The sequence below is a fragment of the Camarhynchus parvulus genome, chromosome 24 (assembly GCF_901933205.1).
Source record: "Camarhynchus parvulus chromosome 24, STF_HiC, whole genome shotgun sequence".
In the NCBI taxonomy this organism is placed as follows: domain Eukaryota; kingdom Metazoa; phylum Chordata; class Aves; order Passeriformes; family Thraupidae; genus Camarhynchus; species Camarhynchus parvulus.
Genome location: NC_044594.1, coordinates 6,166,720 through 6,183,290, shown reverse-complemented (window position 1 = coordinate 6,183,290; position 16,571 = coordinate 6,166,720). Strand labels below are relative to the sequence as shown.

At 54.2% G+C, this 16,571-nt stretch overlaps 1 protein-coding gene across 1 annotated transcript; it reads left to right on the top strand.

Annotated features, from left to right (window-relative positions):
• Positions 1–820: 820 nt before the first annotated feature.
• FEZ1 (fasciculation and elongation protein zeta 1) lies at positions 821–16,286 on the top strand. The gene is made up of 10 exons (XM_030965059.1): positions 821–886; positions 5,060–5,373; positions 8,495–8,591; positions 9,451–9,552; positions 10,420–10,636; positions 12,017–12,288; positions 13,022–13,102; positions 13,490–13,565; positions 14,063–14,128; positions 16,124–16,286. The coding sequence occupies exons 2-10, from the start codon at positions 5,099–5,101 to the stop codon at positions 16,138–16,140; spliced, it is 1,203 nt and encodes a 400-aa protein (XP_030820919.1). The 5' UTR covers positions 821–886; positions 5,060–5,098; the 3' UTR covers positions 16,141–16,286.
• The last annotated feature ends 285 nt before the right edge of the window (positions 16,287–16,571 follow it).

The following is a 16,571-nucleotide window of genomic DNA, read 5'->3' as shown; positions in this document are numbered from 1 at the left end:
AGCCAGGGCTTGGCAAAATGTCATTAAACTTAACAACAACCATTCCACAGACTCTTTTCAGGTTTTTTTCCTTAATATTAATAACTTGAAGCCACGTGCCAGAGGAGAAACCTTTCTCCTGTCCTGCTGCATGGAAAACCAGCATGGAGAGGGAGCAGGCAGCTGCAGGCAGCAGAGATCTGGGAAACTGAGCTTAAAGTCAGATATTCCACTTGGCTGTGAACTAAACCCGGCTTGAAAAACAAAACAAAACAAAACCAAAAACAAAAACAAAACAAAATAACCCCCCCGCAAAAAAAAACAAAAAACGGCAGCAAAACAACAAAACCCCTCCAGCATACATGACAACATTCATCTAAAGCACTTTTTCAAATGGGTAATAAATTTTAAAAATTAAAGCTGAATATAATTTTTTTATAAAAAGCTGCTTATTTCTTGTGATTGCTATTTCATTTTTTGAGAGGAAAAATACTTTTTTCTTTTCTAATTCCCTTTATTTTTTATTTTATAATTTTTAATTGTTTTATTTGAGAAAAGATCTTCGGATATATGACTCGACCTTTATGTAATCTTTTTTTTATATTTCCTATCTATAAATTCCCATTGTCATTTCCATGGTTTCAAGGATTTTTTTCCCTGTTTCTCTCGGTGTTACGGACCCGCGCAGACCCGCGTGTACAAATGGACGGATGGGCAGGGCGGGGGTTCAAAGGGATTTTTGGGGCTCGGTGAAAGGACGGAGCCCCCCCGGGATGAGCGATGACGTCACGGCTCCCTTGACCACCATCCGCATCCCCCTTCGCGGTGACGTCACCGGTCCTCCCCCGCGCCTGCGCAGTGCGGGCGCAGCACCCCCCGGCACGGCGCGGAGGATGCGGGGCTGCAGGTGGGTGCGGGGCCGGGGGGCCCGGGGGGGCTGTGCGGGATCCAGGGGGGCTGTGGGGGCTGCATATGGGTGTGGGGCTGTGGGGGCTGGGAACACCGCGGGGCGGCGAGGGGTGCGGGGCTGCCGGTGGGTGCGGGGCTGGGGGGGCGATGAAGGGTGCGGGGTTCGGGGGGAGCAGGGGCGATGCTGTTCTTGCTGGGGGCGATGCTGTCCTTGCGGGGGGGCGATGCTATCTTTGCCGGGGGGTGATGCTGTCCTTGCGGGGGTCGCACGGGGGTGCGGGTGTTGCGGGGGTGCCGGGTTGGGGGCGCACCGCGGGCTGACGCTGCGGGCAGGGCCGGGGGGCAGCGGGGCCGTGCGGGGCCGTGCGGGGAGCGGGGTGCGCTCGCACACTGCGGGGGCGGCCTGGGGGTCCGGGGGACGCGGGGGGTGCGCCTGCGGGGCGGCGCAGGGAGGGGCGGCGAGCGCAGCGAGGGCGGGTCTGTGTGCGTGTGCTCGTGTGCGTGTGCGCGCAGCGCTCAGCGAGCGTGCGAGGGGTGTGTGTGCGTGCAAGGGATGTGCGTGTGCGTGTCCAGATGTGTGCGTGAGGGATGTGTATGCGTGCAAGGGCTGAGCGTGTGTGCGAGGGATGTGCGTGTCCAGATGTGTGTGCAAGGGGTGTGTGCGTGTGCAAGTGCAGATGTGTGTGCAGGGCTGCGTGTCTGTGCAGATGTGTGTGTGTGCATATCCAGGTGTGGGTGCAGGGCTGCACGTGTGTGCAGATGTGTGTGCATGCAGGGGGGTGTGTGCATGTGAAGGTGTGCGTGTGCAGCTGCAGGGGCACACGTGCAGGCACGTGGATGTGCAGGTGTGTGTGCAGGTGTGTGTGCACGCAGTGTGGTGCAGGTGTGTGGGGCCTGGAGCTGGCTGCTTTGGGGTCTGTGGTGCATCTGTGGGAATGCACAAGTGCACAGCAGTGCATAATGCATGTGAGGGGATGCAGGCATGCACTGGGGTGCACAGCATTGCACGTGGGGATGCATGAGTGCATGGTGTGCATGCTGGCACATGCGGGGGTGTGAGTGCATGATGTGCATGCGCACATGTGGGGATGCATGAATGCAAAGACTTGCATGGGACAGAGTGTGCATGCGCTGGGGCACGTGGGGGTGAATGTGTGTGCAGCCCAGCGCATGTGCACTGCTGCAGCATGCATGCACCTGTCTGCAGACACTGTGCATACATGCAGTGCTCTGTGTGTGTGCTTTGCATCTCTCTGTGCATGGCGTGCATGTTCACAGGGAGCGCTGGGCCCTGTTGTGTGTGTCTGTCTGTGTGTCTGTGTGTCTGTGTGTGTGTCTGTGTGTGTCTGTGTGTGTCTGTGTGTGTCTGTGTGTCTGTCTGTGTGTCTGTGTGTCTGTGTGTGTGTCTGTGTGTGTCTGTGTGTGTCTGTGTGTCTGTCTGTGTGTCTGTGTGTCTGTGTGTGTGTCTGTGTGTGTCTGTGTGTGTCTGTGTGTGTCTGTGTGTCTGTGTGTCTGTGTGTGCTGCAGGTGTGTGCAGGGCTGGGCTCGCTGCAGGTGCACACGTGCAGTGTGTGCATGCACAGGCCCTGTGCTGCAGGGCTCGGGGCACCAGTGGGGCACACGTGCATGGGGTGGTGTGACTGAAAACCCTTTCAGGGCAGTTTTTGCCCAAAGCTGTGATGTTTGTGCTGCCCTCCCCAGGGAAGCATGGCCAGGGCTGGGCAGTGAGCTGGGGTGCTGACGCCTGTACTGGGCTGCTCCTGGCTTACTACTGAGTTACTGATTGCTTGCTCTGGGGCTACTGTGAGGATGCTACTGGGATATTCTCAGTAATCTCCTGAGGGAGTAGTGAAATACTACCAAGGCACAGCTGAGATGCCTCAGGGTGCTGCTGGGATGCCCTGAGTTTATGAGGATGTGGACAGGCTGCTCTGCACACAGCAGTAAGGCACTTGCAGAGTGGCACTAAGCTACTCTCAGGATACTCTGTGGATGCTACTGGGATGCTGTAAAAGCTCCACTATCAGGCTGCTACTAAGATACTGAGGTACTCGTATGAAGGTACCACTGGAGCAGCTCACACAAGGTTCCTCTCAAGATACGTTCAGGTTGCTTCAGGGCAGTAGGAAAATACCTGGATAACAGCACAGTGCCAGCTGGATCCCATTACACTACTACTAGGATCCTATCAGCACACTCCTTATCTACTACTGTGATACTATCAAGGCACCAGGGTGCTCTTGGGATGCTCCTGACAGAATCAGGATATTTCTGCCTGTGCTAGTACAACATCAGGATAATGCTGAGCTACTCAATGCTGAGCTGCTACTAGGATACTCTCAGTGTAGCACAAAGGTACTACCAGGATGTTGCTAAGAGGTTATCAGGATAACACTCCGAAGTATCCCTTGGCTAATTGTAAATGTATTGCTAATGCTAATGAGTGTTACTAATGAGGCACTACTAAGATACTACAGGGTCATTTCTAGAATACAACATTTCTGCTACTACTCTGATAGTACCAGGATATTATCACAGAGCTCCCGAGGTGCTGTCAGGACAGGGCTCAGTTTGCAGTGGGATGCTCCAGGACAGGGCTCTGTTTGCAGTGGGATGCTCCAGGATGGGTCAGTTTGGAGTAGGATGCTCCAGGAGGGGTCAGTTTGCAGTGGGATGCTCTCAGGAAGGGCTCAGTTTGCAGTAGGATGCTCTCAGGATGGGTCAGTTTGGAGTAGGATGCTCCAGGATGGGTCAGTTTGCAGTGGGATGCTCCCAGGATGGGTCAGTTTGCAGTAGGATGCTCCAGGATGGGTCAGTTTGCAGTAGGATGCTATGGTATTTTGTGCTCAGATGGGTGTTTGCAGTAGGATGCTCTCAGGACAGGGCTCAGTTTGGAGTAGGATGCTCTCAGGATGGGTCAGTTTGCAGTGGGATGCTCCAGGATGGGTCAGTTTGCAGTGGGATGCTCCCAGGATGGGTCAGTTTGCAGTGGGATGCTCCAGGATGGGTCAGTTTGCAGTAGGATGCTCTCAGGAGGGGTCAGTTTGGAGTAGGATGCTCTCAGGATTACAGTGCAGTTATCTGTAGGATACTCCCAAGATGCTACAAGGGCACTAGGAAAGGTTGTGGTAAGATAACTCTGGGATGCCATCAGGGCAGCGCTCACATTTTTGGGGTACTGGCAGCACACTGCTGATACTTTCAGGCCACTTGCTTAGCAGTGATAAAGTGTCAGATTAAAGTCTTTTCTGCCTCAGAGATGGGGCAACAGAGGTGGTTAAAGCTGATAGGCCAAGAAACTCTTGTTATCTTTTGTAATTAGGAAATTATTGTAATTAGTTGGCTTCTGATTGTGGTGGTGTGAATTATAACGTCTGTATTGTCTCACCCTTCACCTGAGACTGAAAATGGAATAAAAGTTTTTAAAACACCTCTCAGTTACCCCATCTCTGGGTCAGAAAAGGCCATATTCTGATAATATAGTATAAGGATACAACTAGGATACTCCCACTCCAGGGAAATGGATAGTGGCATGAGATTTTTTACAAACTATCAGGGTAGCACTAAGCTGCTTGGAACGCTATCAGCACTTTGGTACAACTAGTAAATTACCTCTAGGATAGTGCCACAGTGTAAGAATATTTCTTCTGAAGGTAATACATCCTCTTAGGATACTACCAGGATACTACAGAGATACTGTTGGTTGTGTAGCAGCCCTGGCAGCACAAAGGGAATGGGGAGCTGGGTGTTGTAACCTGTTAGTAGCCTGGTGAGGGAACAGGGAGCTGGGCGTTGTAACCTGTTAGTAGCCACGTGAGGGAACGGGCTGGATGTTGTAGCTGTTAGTAGCCTGGTGAGGGAATGGGGGGCTGGGTGTTGTAACTTGAGAGAATGGATTGCTGGGTGCTGTAAGCTGTTAGAAGCCTGGTGAGGGAATGGGTTACTGGGTGTTGTAAGCTGTTAGTAGCCTGGTTCCTGATAGGCAGCTGGGTGTTGTAAGCTCTTAGTAGCCTGGTTCCGGACGGGTTGCTGGGTGTTGTAAGCTGTTAGTAGCCTGGTGCCTGACAGGTAGCTGGGTGTTGTGACCTGTTAGTAGCCTGGTTCCTGACGGGTTGCTGGGTGTTGTAACCTGTTAGTAGCCTGGTTCCTGACGGGTGCCGTGTCCCTGCAGCTAAGGCAGCAGCAGCAGCAGCAGCAGCCGTGTTGAGGGATGGAGGCGCCGCTGGTCAGCCTGGAGGAGGAGTTCGAGGAGGGGCCCGGGGACGATGGGGGGTCCCCGCCGCGCCCCACAGACCCCGCGCTGGCCGAGCTGGAGAGCTTCTCTGCCGAGATGATGAGCTTCAAGTCCATGGAGGACCTGGTGCAGGAGTTTGACGAGAAGCTCACCGTGTGCTTCCGCAACTACGACGCCGCCACCGAGGGCCTGGCGCCCGTGCGGGGCCGGCTGCAGGCGCAGGAGGAGGAGGAGTGCCTGCAGGACGAGGAGTGAGTAAAGCCCCTGCTCCTGGGGCCTCTTCGCACCCTGAACCCCCCCACAGGGCAGGCTCCCTCCCAGCACTGCAGCACGGCCGTGCTCCGCGCCATACTCCCTGTAGTATCCTGTGAGTAAGGGTCTGCGTGCCGCCTTGCAAGGTACAGCCCACGTGCAGCTCGGCCCCTTGCATCACAGCACAGTCGTGCAGCAGCGTGGAATAGCTGTGTAGCATCTTTTGAGTAGATGTGTAGTATCCTGTAAGTAGCTGTATAGTATCCTATAAGTAGCTGTAGTAAGCTGTAGTATCCTATAAGTAGGCCACCCTCGAGCCTGCATGCATCCTGTCACGGTCATGAAACACTCCCCTTTCCCAGAGCATGCACACAGCCTGGCTGTGAAGCACTTCAGAGTAGTGGTGTAGTATCTTATGAGTAACACCTCCCCACGGCCTGTTGGACCTCCTTGTGCTCTTCTATGAGCCCATCACATGCAAATCAGCCCCTGGCCTGTGCTGTGATCATACAGCACCTTGGAGTAGCTGTGTAGGATCCTTGGAGTAGCTGTGTGAGGTCCCTGGAGTAGCAGCCTATGAGGAGGAGGAGCAGCGTGTCCCATGCCGCATTGCTGGGGGCCACAGCTCTGCCTGTGCAAGGAAAGCCCCAGGGGTTGAGCATAAACCTTGAGTAAGGTGTGAGTAGACCCCCTCTGCACCATGCTAGGGGATGGCCAAGTTCCCTTGGGTGAAATTCCCCCCCAGGCGCCCCAATTATTCTTGTGCCTTTTGTGTTCAATCCTACAGTTTCATTAAAAACCTTGTTTTGTTACAAAATGCCATTTTTTCCTGCAAATCCTTGGCCTTTTTCCTCCTGATGATTCACACTATCACATTTTTAGCGGATTTTTTGCCTGTTTAATTGGGATTATTCCAAAACCACTAACCCTCATTCTCACTGAGCAAAGGGGTTACATTCAACCCAAAAAGCCCCAAATCTGTTGGTTTGTGTTTGGGTTTTTCCCCCCCAAACCCACTGATGCTGCAATGATTTTTGCAATTGTTTGAATTCGTGGTTTTTGAGAGCAAAATGCAGCTTGGCTGCGTGCCGGGGCTGCCGCGCTGTCACCGCTTTGTGCCACTTATTGTGTCTTTTTTGGGTCACTTTGGGCAAAACAGGGCTTTTTTTTTTAGTCTTCTTTCAATGAGCCCTGTGTGCAGGCTGGGGGAGGAGCCATGGCCTCACAGGCACTGCATTTCCAGAGTTTTTAACCATTTCTTGCCATAATTAACTCAGAAATCACTGCTGGTCTTGGCCTGCCTCTGTGGGGCGCTGGCCCTTTAAGAGCAGAGAAAAAAAAAAAGGAAAAAAAAGCAAATTTGGGGAGATAATTACTAATTTGCTGCGCTTTGTTTAAAAAAATAAGTATTTAAGATTTGACATTTGCATTTTTTGTATGTTAATTTGTGAAATCTGTAATTCCAAGGGGAATTCAGCCCTGGTGAGAAGGGAAATATAAAAAATCCCCAAAATGAGCAGTTTGGGGGCTGGAAAAGGGCAAATGGTTTTGGGGTGACTTTCAGGATTAGGATGTGGCACCAACTGGACTGAACCCCCCATTTCTGGTGGGAAAATGGGGGGGCTTGCCTGAGATGGGGAGAGAATTTCTAATCTCTTCCTGTGCCTTTCCCCCCATTTTTGGCCTTTTCTCCCATTTTTGGCCTTTCTCTCAATGTTGCCACTTTTCAGCTATTTTTTATTTTCTGTCTTTCTCCTCCATTTCTTCCCTTTCTCTACTTTCCCTGCCCTTTTCTCCATTTTCCCCCGTCATTCTCCCTTTTTTCTTACATTTTCTCCTTTCCCCCATTTCCCTTTTCGCCTGATTTTTCCTTTTCCCCTCTTTTGGCCCTTTTCCTCATTCTCCTATTCCCTATTATCTCCTCTTTCCCTTTCTTCCCTTTTGTTCCTCTTTCTCCATTACCCACCATTTTTCTTCTTTTCCCTCCTTCTCATTTTTCTTCCATTTCTCCCCTTTTACCCAGATTTTCCTTCCTCCACTTCTTCTTTCCCCATTTTTTGCCTTTTTTTCCATCTTCTCCTTTACCCCTTTTTTTCCTCTTATCTCCTGTTTCCCCCCTTTCCTTTTTTCCCTCTTTTCCTTCTCTATTTTCTCCTCTTTTGGTCACTATTTCAGGAAAACATTTTAGGGTATTTCTAGGTGTTGAAAAGTGCCATTTTGGGATTTCTGGGGTATTTCAGTGAGGGGGTTGGAACATGACAGGGTGGCATTTTGGGGGTGTTTCAGAAGAGCATTTGGGGACAGTCTGGAATATTCCAGGGCAGCATTTTGAGGTGTTTTGGGGCCTTTCAGAGAATCCTGGGGCTTTGGGGCTGCTTTGAGATAATGTTTTGTGCCACTTCAGGGCATCGTGGTGATTTTTGAGTGGCATTTGGGGACATTTAGAGACATTTTGGGACATTGCTGTGGCCTTTGGGAGTGTTTTGATAGCAGCATTTCAAAAGGACATTTAGGGGGTATCTCAGGTGCTGGGGCAGCATTTTTGGGTACTTTGGGGTATTTCAAGGCAGGATTTCGTGATGCTGTTTTGAGAGGCTTTGGGGTCTTCTAGGACAGCATTTGGGGTTTTCTAGGATATCATTTGGGGTGTTTTGGGATGTTTCAGGCATCTCAGTGGTGTTTGGGGATTTTTGGAGGTCATTTTGGGATGTTTCTAAGCTGTATTTTGGGATGTTCCTGGGCTCCATTTTGGGATGTTTCTGGGCTGTATTTTGGGAAATTTCTGGGCTGAATTTTGGGATATTTCTGGGCTGCATTTCAGGATGTTTCTGGGCTGCATTTTGGGATATTTCTGGGCTGCATTTTGGGGTGTTTCTGAGCTGCATTTTGGGAAATTTCTGGGCTGTATTTTGGGATGTTTCTGGGCTGTATTTTGGGATGTTTCTGGGCTGCATTTTGGGACATTTCTGGGCTGCATTTCAGGATGTTTCTGGGCTGCATTTTGGGATGTTTCTGGGCTGCATTTCGGGATGTTTTGCAGCATCTTGGCGTGCCATTTCTGGGCTGTGTGTCTGAGATGCAGCATTTTGGGCTCAGCACTGACCACCCACCTCCCTGCAGGGTCTGGGATGCTCTGACCGATGGCTTTGCCCCCCGGGGCTCCCCCCGGCCGTGGCAGCTCCCTGGGACCGAGGCCCTCGATGGCACCGACCCCCAGGTACGGCTGTGACATCCCCGCAGGGTCCCCTGGGTGTGATTGACAGCTGTCAGTCAGCCCCGAGGCTCAGCAGCCATCATGGCACTGTAAACCACCCACGAAGGGTTGGTTTAGCACCTGGCCTGTGCCAGTTTGCCCCCATGCCACATTGGGGTGGGTGGTTTTGGGGTAGAAAATGGGTTTTCATTTGTAGTGAGTATGTGCTGTCAATGGCTGCTTTTTGGGGTTGTACAAATGTCCCAATATCCATGGAATTGAACCCATTTGGATGTGTTGCTGAAGGGGGAAGAGAAGATAACTTCCTTGGGTTGTTTTCTGCTCAAAAGGTGAAAAAAGATGGTGAAGGTGGGGAAAAAGAAGATGTCCCCTCACCCAACATCTCCATCAATCTGTTCCCTGGTGGTGTCCCCTCTGCCATGTCCCCACCTGGTGTCCCCACCCTGTGTCTCCATCAGACCTCTCCCATTCAGCCCCACCAGCCCTCATCTCCAGCATCCCCTGTGTCTCCACCGAGCGTGTCCAACCCCACTCTCCATCCAGCACCTCTGGACTTCTCCCTGACTTCTTCCTACTCCCTGGCTCCATTCTGCAATCTCCATCCAGCACTCCCTGTCCAACATCTCCATCCATCTCCTGCAGCACCTCCACCTCCAGTGCTGTCCAGTGTCCCTGCCCAAAGCCCCATCCAACATCCCCATCCAGCATCTCCATGCAATACCCTCAATCCAGCATGTCCCATTCGATGTCCCCATGCCACCCGCCATGTCCCCATGCCACGGCTCTGTCCCTGCTGGGGCCATGCCCACACCAGGCTGGGCCTGTGGTGCCACCCAGGCTGCCCAGCCTGTGTCTCCTGCAGCTCGGTGGGAAGGAGGAGGAGGAGGAAGAGGAGGAGGAGCTGACTGAGAGGAGTGAGCAGGACTCTGGGATCAACGAGGAGCCGCTGCTGACAGCTGAGCAGGTACCCAGGGGCACCTGGAGCCCTGCATGGCCTCCAAAAGCCAGGCTTGGCCACCTCAGCCCATGGCCACGAGCTGAAAGCACAAGAAAAAGGCAAATCCCAACATTTATGGGGTGGGGCATGCAGGACCTGGAATGTGGATGTAGGCAGAAGTGTGGGCTGTGGGGCTGGTGGGGGATTTGGGTGCACGTGGGAAGGTGGGCTGTGGGTGCTGCTGTACAAAATGGGGGGAGAAGGATAAAACTGTGGGGGGCAGAGGTGGGAGGCAGCTGCAGGTGCTGGTGTGGAGACAGGATGCAGATGTGGGCTGCAGGATGCAGGTGCCAAATGCAGGGTGCAGATGTGGGGTGCAGATGTGGGCTGCAGGATGTGCAGGGTGCAGGGTCCATATGTGGGGTGCCAGATGCAGGGTACAGATGTGGGGAGGGGGATGTGAAGGCAGCAGCAGGGTGTGGATGCAGGATAGAGAATGTAGATGCAGGTGCAAGTACAGGAGATGCAGGAGGAGGAGGTGGGTGCAGAGAGCAGGATGCAGCCAGGTGCAGGATGCAGATTTAGATGTGGGTGCAGGTCCTCAGTGTCCATGGAATGTGGGATTTGGATGGAGGCGGGAGTGTGGGATGCAGATGCAAGAGCCAGGGTACAGATGGGTGTAAATGCAGGAGCAGAATGCAGATGCAAGATGAAGGGGAGGATGCAGAATGCTGATAAGGATGGGGGATGGAGGGAGCAGGCTGCAGATGGAGGATGGAGGTGGAGGATGCAGGTGCAGGATGAAGGGAGCAGTTGCAGGTGTGGGTGCAGGATGTTTGGGGTGCAGGGTGCAGGTTGGATGCAGGTGCACAGGGAGGTCACTGATGCCCACAGGTCATCGAGGAGCTGGAGGAGCTCATGCAGAGTTCACCTGACCCCGAGGCTGACCCCGAGGGTGAAGAGGAAGAGGAGGAGGAGGAGGATGAGGAGGAGGAGGAAGAAACCAAGGCTGATGCTGAAGGCAAAGGTGGTGGTGGGGGCACGGAGCCCATCCTGCTGCGGGAGCTGCATGCTTTCTCCCCTGCCTTCAACAACAACTGCTCCCACGAAGGTACGGCCAGCAAAGCCCAGGCCAGTCACTTTTTGGGGACAATTCCAACCAATTTGGACAACTGAGTCTCTCCGGGCCTCAGTGCTGGCTTGTTCTGGGACTTGGCCAGAAGGGCTCTTGGCAAAAACTGTGAAGAGCACAGGGATGTGGCTTCTGGTGTGGAAAGGCACGTGGGGGTCACCAGGAGCCTTTGTGTTCTGCATGGGGCGTTCCACGCACGTGAGATTTGTCACTGCTGGCCAGGGCTGTGTCACCAGCAAGCCCAGGCACTTCACTCATTGCTCTGCTCTTTATCTCACTGTGCAGGTTACCAATCCCACCATGCCACTAATTGCACTGTGCATGTCACTAATTGCACCATGCATGTCCATGATCACACCGTACGTGTCACCAGTTGCACGATGCATGTCAATAATTGCACCATACATGTCACTAATTGCACCATACGTGTCACTAATTGCACCACACATGTCACTAATCACAGCCTGCCTGTCACTAATTGCACTGTGAATATCACTGAGTGCACCTTGCATGTCACTAATGGTGCCAGAAGTCCCTTAATTGCTCTGGGCACATCGTTTATGGCTCTGAGCATATCAGTGATTGCACTGTGGGTTTATCTTCTGCTGTCTCAGAAAATGCAGAGCCCATCTCGCTCAGCACGAGATGCATTTTAATGGCTGCAGTGTGTGTTTCACTGACTGCACTGGGGTGTTCCTGACTGCACCAGGCATTTCCTCCTTTCCCCATGCATGGCACTGCCTGCAGCGAGTCCAGAGGAGGCCACGGAGATGCCCCAAAGGCTGCAGCACCTCTGCTGGGGTGACAGGCTGGGAGAGCTGGGGAAGAGAAGGCTCTGGGGAGAGCTCAGAGCCCTTCCAGGGCCTGAAGGGGCTCCAGGAGAGCTGGAGAGGGACTGGGGACAAGGGATGGAGGGACAGGACACAGGGAATGGCTCCCACTGCCAGAGGGCAGGGATGGATGGGATATTGGGAAGAAACTTCCCTATGGGGGCAGTGAGACCCAGGCACAGGATGCCCAGAGCAGCTGTGGCTGCCCCTGGATCCCTGGCAGTGCCCAAGGCCAGGCTGGATGGGGCTTGAAGCAGCCTGGGACAGTGGAAGGTGTCCCTGGAAGGTGGAACGAGGCGGGCTGTAAGTCCATCCAGCCCCTCTTGGGGATGTCCCGGGACACCAGGGGTCTGTGCCCGGGCAGGGCTGGGGCGGATGTTGGGGATGTCCCGGGACAGCAGGGGTCTGTGCCCGGGCAGGGCTGGGGCGGCTGTTGGCGATGTCCCGGGACACCAGGGGTCTGTGCCCGGGCAGGGCTGGGGCGGCTGTTGGGGATGTCCCGGGACACCAGGGGTCTGTGCCCGGGCAGGGCTGGGGCGGCTGTCGGCGCGGGAGCTGCTGGCGGCCGCGGGCCGGGCGGAGGCGGCGAGCCGGGCGCTCTCGGCGGAGCTGGTGGCGCAGCTGGCGCGGCGGGACGAGCTGGCCTTCGAGAAGGAGGTGAAGACGGCGTTCATCGGGGCGCTGCTGGCCGTGCAGGGCGAGCAGCGGGAGCAGCGAGAGGCCGCCCGGCGCCGCCGCAGGGACAAGGGGCTGAGCCTGCAAGGGGCGCGCTCCGAGCGCGGCGGCAGCATGCCCCGAAAGGTGGGCACCGGGTGGGCACCGACAGGAATGGGGGGACACGGGGACCAGGGGGGACGTGGGGACAGGGTGAGGCAAGGGGGTGAGGGCTGGGATGGGGTGGGATAATGGGATAGGATGGGATAATGGGATGGGAATAGTGACAGGGTGGGGCAGGGGGATATGGGGGTAAGACAATGGGATGGGATGGGATGGGATGGGATGGGATGGGATGGGATGGGATGGGATGGGATGGGATGGGATGGGATGGGATGGGATGGAAGGGGATGGAAGGGGATGGAAGGGGATGGAAGGGGATGGGATAATGGGATGGGAATAGTGACAGGGTGGGGCAGAGGGACATGAGGGTGAGGCGATGAGGGATGGGATGGGATGGGATGGGATGGGATGGGATGGGATGGGATGGGATGGGATGGGATGGGATGGGATGGGATGGGATGGGACGGGATGGGATAATGGGATAATGGGATAATGGGATAATGGGATAATGGGAATAGCAACAGTATGGGGCAGAGTGGCATGGGAAGGACACAGGAGAGGGGGAATGCAGGGACAGGGGCACTTGGAGCAGGGACACAAAGGCATATGGGATGGGGTATGGAGCAGGGTGCAGGGATCTGGGCAGGGTGTGGATGTGGGAGGCAGGGCGTTGTGGGGATGCTGGTGGCAGGGGAGGTGCCACGGGTGATGTCGCTGTCCTGGGAGGTGACAGGGTGACACCTGGTTGTCCCCCCAGCGCTTCAGCATGGAGGGCATCTCCAGCATCCTGCACTCCGGCCTGCGCCAGACCTTTGGCCCTACCACCAACGAGAAGCAGGTGCCCTTCCCCCCCACCAAAAATTGCCCAAATCTGTTTGTTTTCACTCCTCCTCCCTGCATTCCCCATTCCCCTGCATCCCCCAACCCCCTGTTAAAACCTTTCTTCATTTTACAACACTGCCCCATCCCCTACACCCTGCTAATCCCTCTTGAAAAAAATTACCTGTTTTCACCCCAAAAAGTCCTCCCTGAGGAGGGATGGATTTGAGTGGAGTTTGCAGCACCCAGTTAGTTCAGCACTCCCCAAAATACCTGCAAATTAAATGCAATTGCAGGAATTTTGCAGAAATACTCTATTTTTGCACAAATTTGTCTCAAGAGGATGCAAAACCCGGGTAGTTTTGTGCCATTGGGGTGTTTTTTGGGGTGGCTTTTGTTTTTGCAGTACCTGAACACGGTGATTCCCTATGAGAAGAAGGGCTCACCACCCTCCGTTGAGGACCTGCAGATGCTCACCAACAGTGAGTATTCATTCAAGCTGCTGGTTTGGGTCACCATCACATGTTTTGGGGACACAAAGGCACATTTTTCTTTGCTTCAGTGGCTGCAATTTGGGCTATCATTGCAGCACAACCAGTTTGGGGGATTTTTTGCAGCATTGCAGCCTGGGCAGTTTAAGGTGCTACCACCCAGGCTGCATCGTTATTGCAACAAATCCACTTGGTGGGGAAAACCTCTGGTTTGCATCACTACAGCACAGCTGGTTGGCAGCCAACACCTCCTCCAGTTTCTTCTCCCTATACCAGTGTTAGTTTGGGGTAAATCACCCATTCTGCACTGCCACAGATTGGCTAATTGGGGGTGGAAGTCCTTTTTGGGCCTTTTTGTGTGGGTGTTCCCAGACCTGATGCATAAACTGTATGGGGAAATTGTATGGCAACTGTGGGGCTGGTTTGGGGGGGAAAGGGGCATTTGGGGGGCAGCAGGGCCAGGCTCACAGCTTTGTTCTCCCCCACAGTCCTGTTTGCCATGAAGGAGGGGAATGAGAAGGTGCCCACTCTGCTCACGGATTACATCCTCAAAGGTACCTGCTCCTGCCCCAGGCAGCCTCGTGCATCCTTCACTCAGCTCCTCTGCAGCTCTGTGCCTCCACCACAGATCCCTTCTGCATCCTCCTGCCTCCCACTGCATCCCTTGCCCGTCCCTCTTGCAACCTCATTTGTCCCTTTTGCATCTTCCATGCATCCTTGGAGAATCCCAGATAAATCCTGTGCCATTCTTCCTGCATCCCTCCTGCATCTCTGCTGCATCCTCCACACATCCTTCAGGGATCCTGAGTGCATCTCCTGCACATCCCTCAGGCATTCTTTGTACAGCTCTCCTGTCCTCAGACAGCTGTCTGTCTCTGGAGGTGCCTGTGCAGCTTCCTGCCCCATCCTGGGCCCATCTGCTTCATCCACACAGCCTCATCACCCTCTGTGCACCCTCCCTCACCCCCACCACCCCATCAGGCACCCTCCTCTGCCTCCCTTGGGCATCCCCATCCATCTTCCTGCATCTCCTGGGCATCCTTGTGCATCCCTGTGCATCTCCCACATGCCTCTTGTGCATCTCTTGTTCATCCTCCTGAGTCCTCGTGTGTCCTTCATGTTCCTGCTGTGCACTGCTGTGTGTGTGCATCGCTTGTGCATCCCTCTCATGTTCCTCCTGCATCCCATGTGCAGCCTCCTGCAGCATTTCTGCATCCTCATGTGCCCAAGTGCCTCGTTCACACTTGTGCAGCCTTTCTGCTCCTGACCCCCTGTGCATGTGGGGCACACTCGTGTGTCCCTGTGCCCTCCTGCCTGTCCCTGTGTGTGTCCCTGTGCCCTCCTGCCTGTCCCTGTGTGTGTCCCTGTGCTCACTCCTCTGTCCTCGTGCAACCCCTGGCACCCTTGGGCACCACTGTCCATGCACGTGCAGCCCAGTGCAGCCCTGTGTGTCACTGTGCACCCTCGTGCAGCATTGCCCTGTGCATTCTTGTGCATCCCCCTGCACACCTGTGCATCCTCCTGCATCCTTCTACATGCCTGTGCATCCTCCTGGATCACAGTGCATCCTCCTGCATTCCAATGCATCCTCCTGCATCCTTGTGCATCCTCCTGCATCTTTGTGCATGCCTGTGCTTGCTCATGGATCACAGCACCTTCTCATGCAGCCCTGTGCATCCTCCTGCATTCCAATGCATCCTCCTGCACCCCTGTGCATCCTCCTGCATTCCAATGTATCCCCATGCACACTTCTGTATTCTCCTGCATCCTTGTGCATCCCTGTGCATCCTCCTGCATTCCAGTGCATCCTCATGGATCCCTGTGCATCCTCCTGCATCCTCCTGCATTCCAGTGCATCCTCCTGCATCCTTGTGCATCTCTGTGCATCCTCCTGCATTCCAGTGCATCCTCATGGATCCCTGTGCATCCTCCTGCATTCCAGTGCATCCTCCTGCATTCCAATGCCTCGTCCTGCATCCCTGTGCATTCCTGTGCTTGCTTATGCATTCCAGTGCATCCTCCTGCATCCCTGTGCATCCTCTTGCATCCCTGTGCACACTTGTGTATCCTCCTGCATCTCTGTGCATCCTCCTCCATCCCAATGCATCCTCCTTAATTCCAATGCATCCCTGTGCATCCTTGTGCATTCCAATGCATCATCCCGCATTCCAGTGCATCCTCCTGCATCCTTGGGCATCCCTGTGCATCCTCCTGCATCCCTGTGCATCCTCCTGCATTCCAATGCCTCGTCCTGCATCCCTGTGCATTCCTGTGCTTGCTTATGCATTCCAGTGCATCCTCCTGCATCCCTGTGCATCCTCTTGCATTCCAATGCACCTCCATGCTTCCCCCCCCCCCTCCATGCACCCCATGCCTTGTCCTCACCTTCCCCTGTGCATCCTCCCTGTGCATCCTCCTGCATTCCAGTGCATCCTCCTGCATCCTTGTGCATCCCTGTGCATCCTCCTGCCTCACTGCACCCTCGGTGCCCCCGTGCAGTGCCCCAGCCCCCCAGCCCTCTCTCTCTCTCTCTCTCTCTCTCTCTGCAGTGCTCTGCCCGACCTGACGCGGTGCTGCCCCCACACTCCCACCCCGGCGCCTCCAAAACGGGGCCAAACCCCAGGAAAAAGGGTCACCCCCCCGTGGCTGCCCCACCCTGCACTTCCCCCTTTGCACAGCTGGGAATAAAGAATTCCTTACATTAATTGGGCAGCTGGTGTCCGGTGTCTGTGTCTCCCCTTGCTCCTGGCGCTGCTTTGCAACTTTTGGATAGGAAAATGATGGTTTTAAGCAAAAAAAAAAAAAATCCCAACATAGACTTTGCTCACGAATATTCTGGAATCTCTAAAAAACACACAAACTTCTGGCTAACGAGCTGCTGGGTGCAGCTGCCACCATTGGAGGGGCAAAATTCAGATTAAATTCCATTCTTGGGGATTTTTCACATTTTTTTCATAGTTCTGTGGCCCAATTTTCTGCTAAAAATTGTGCAAACAT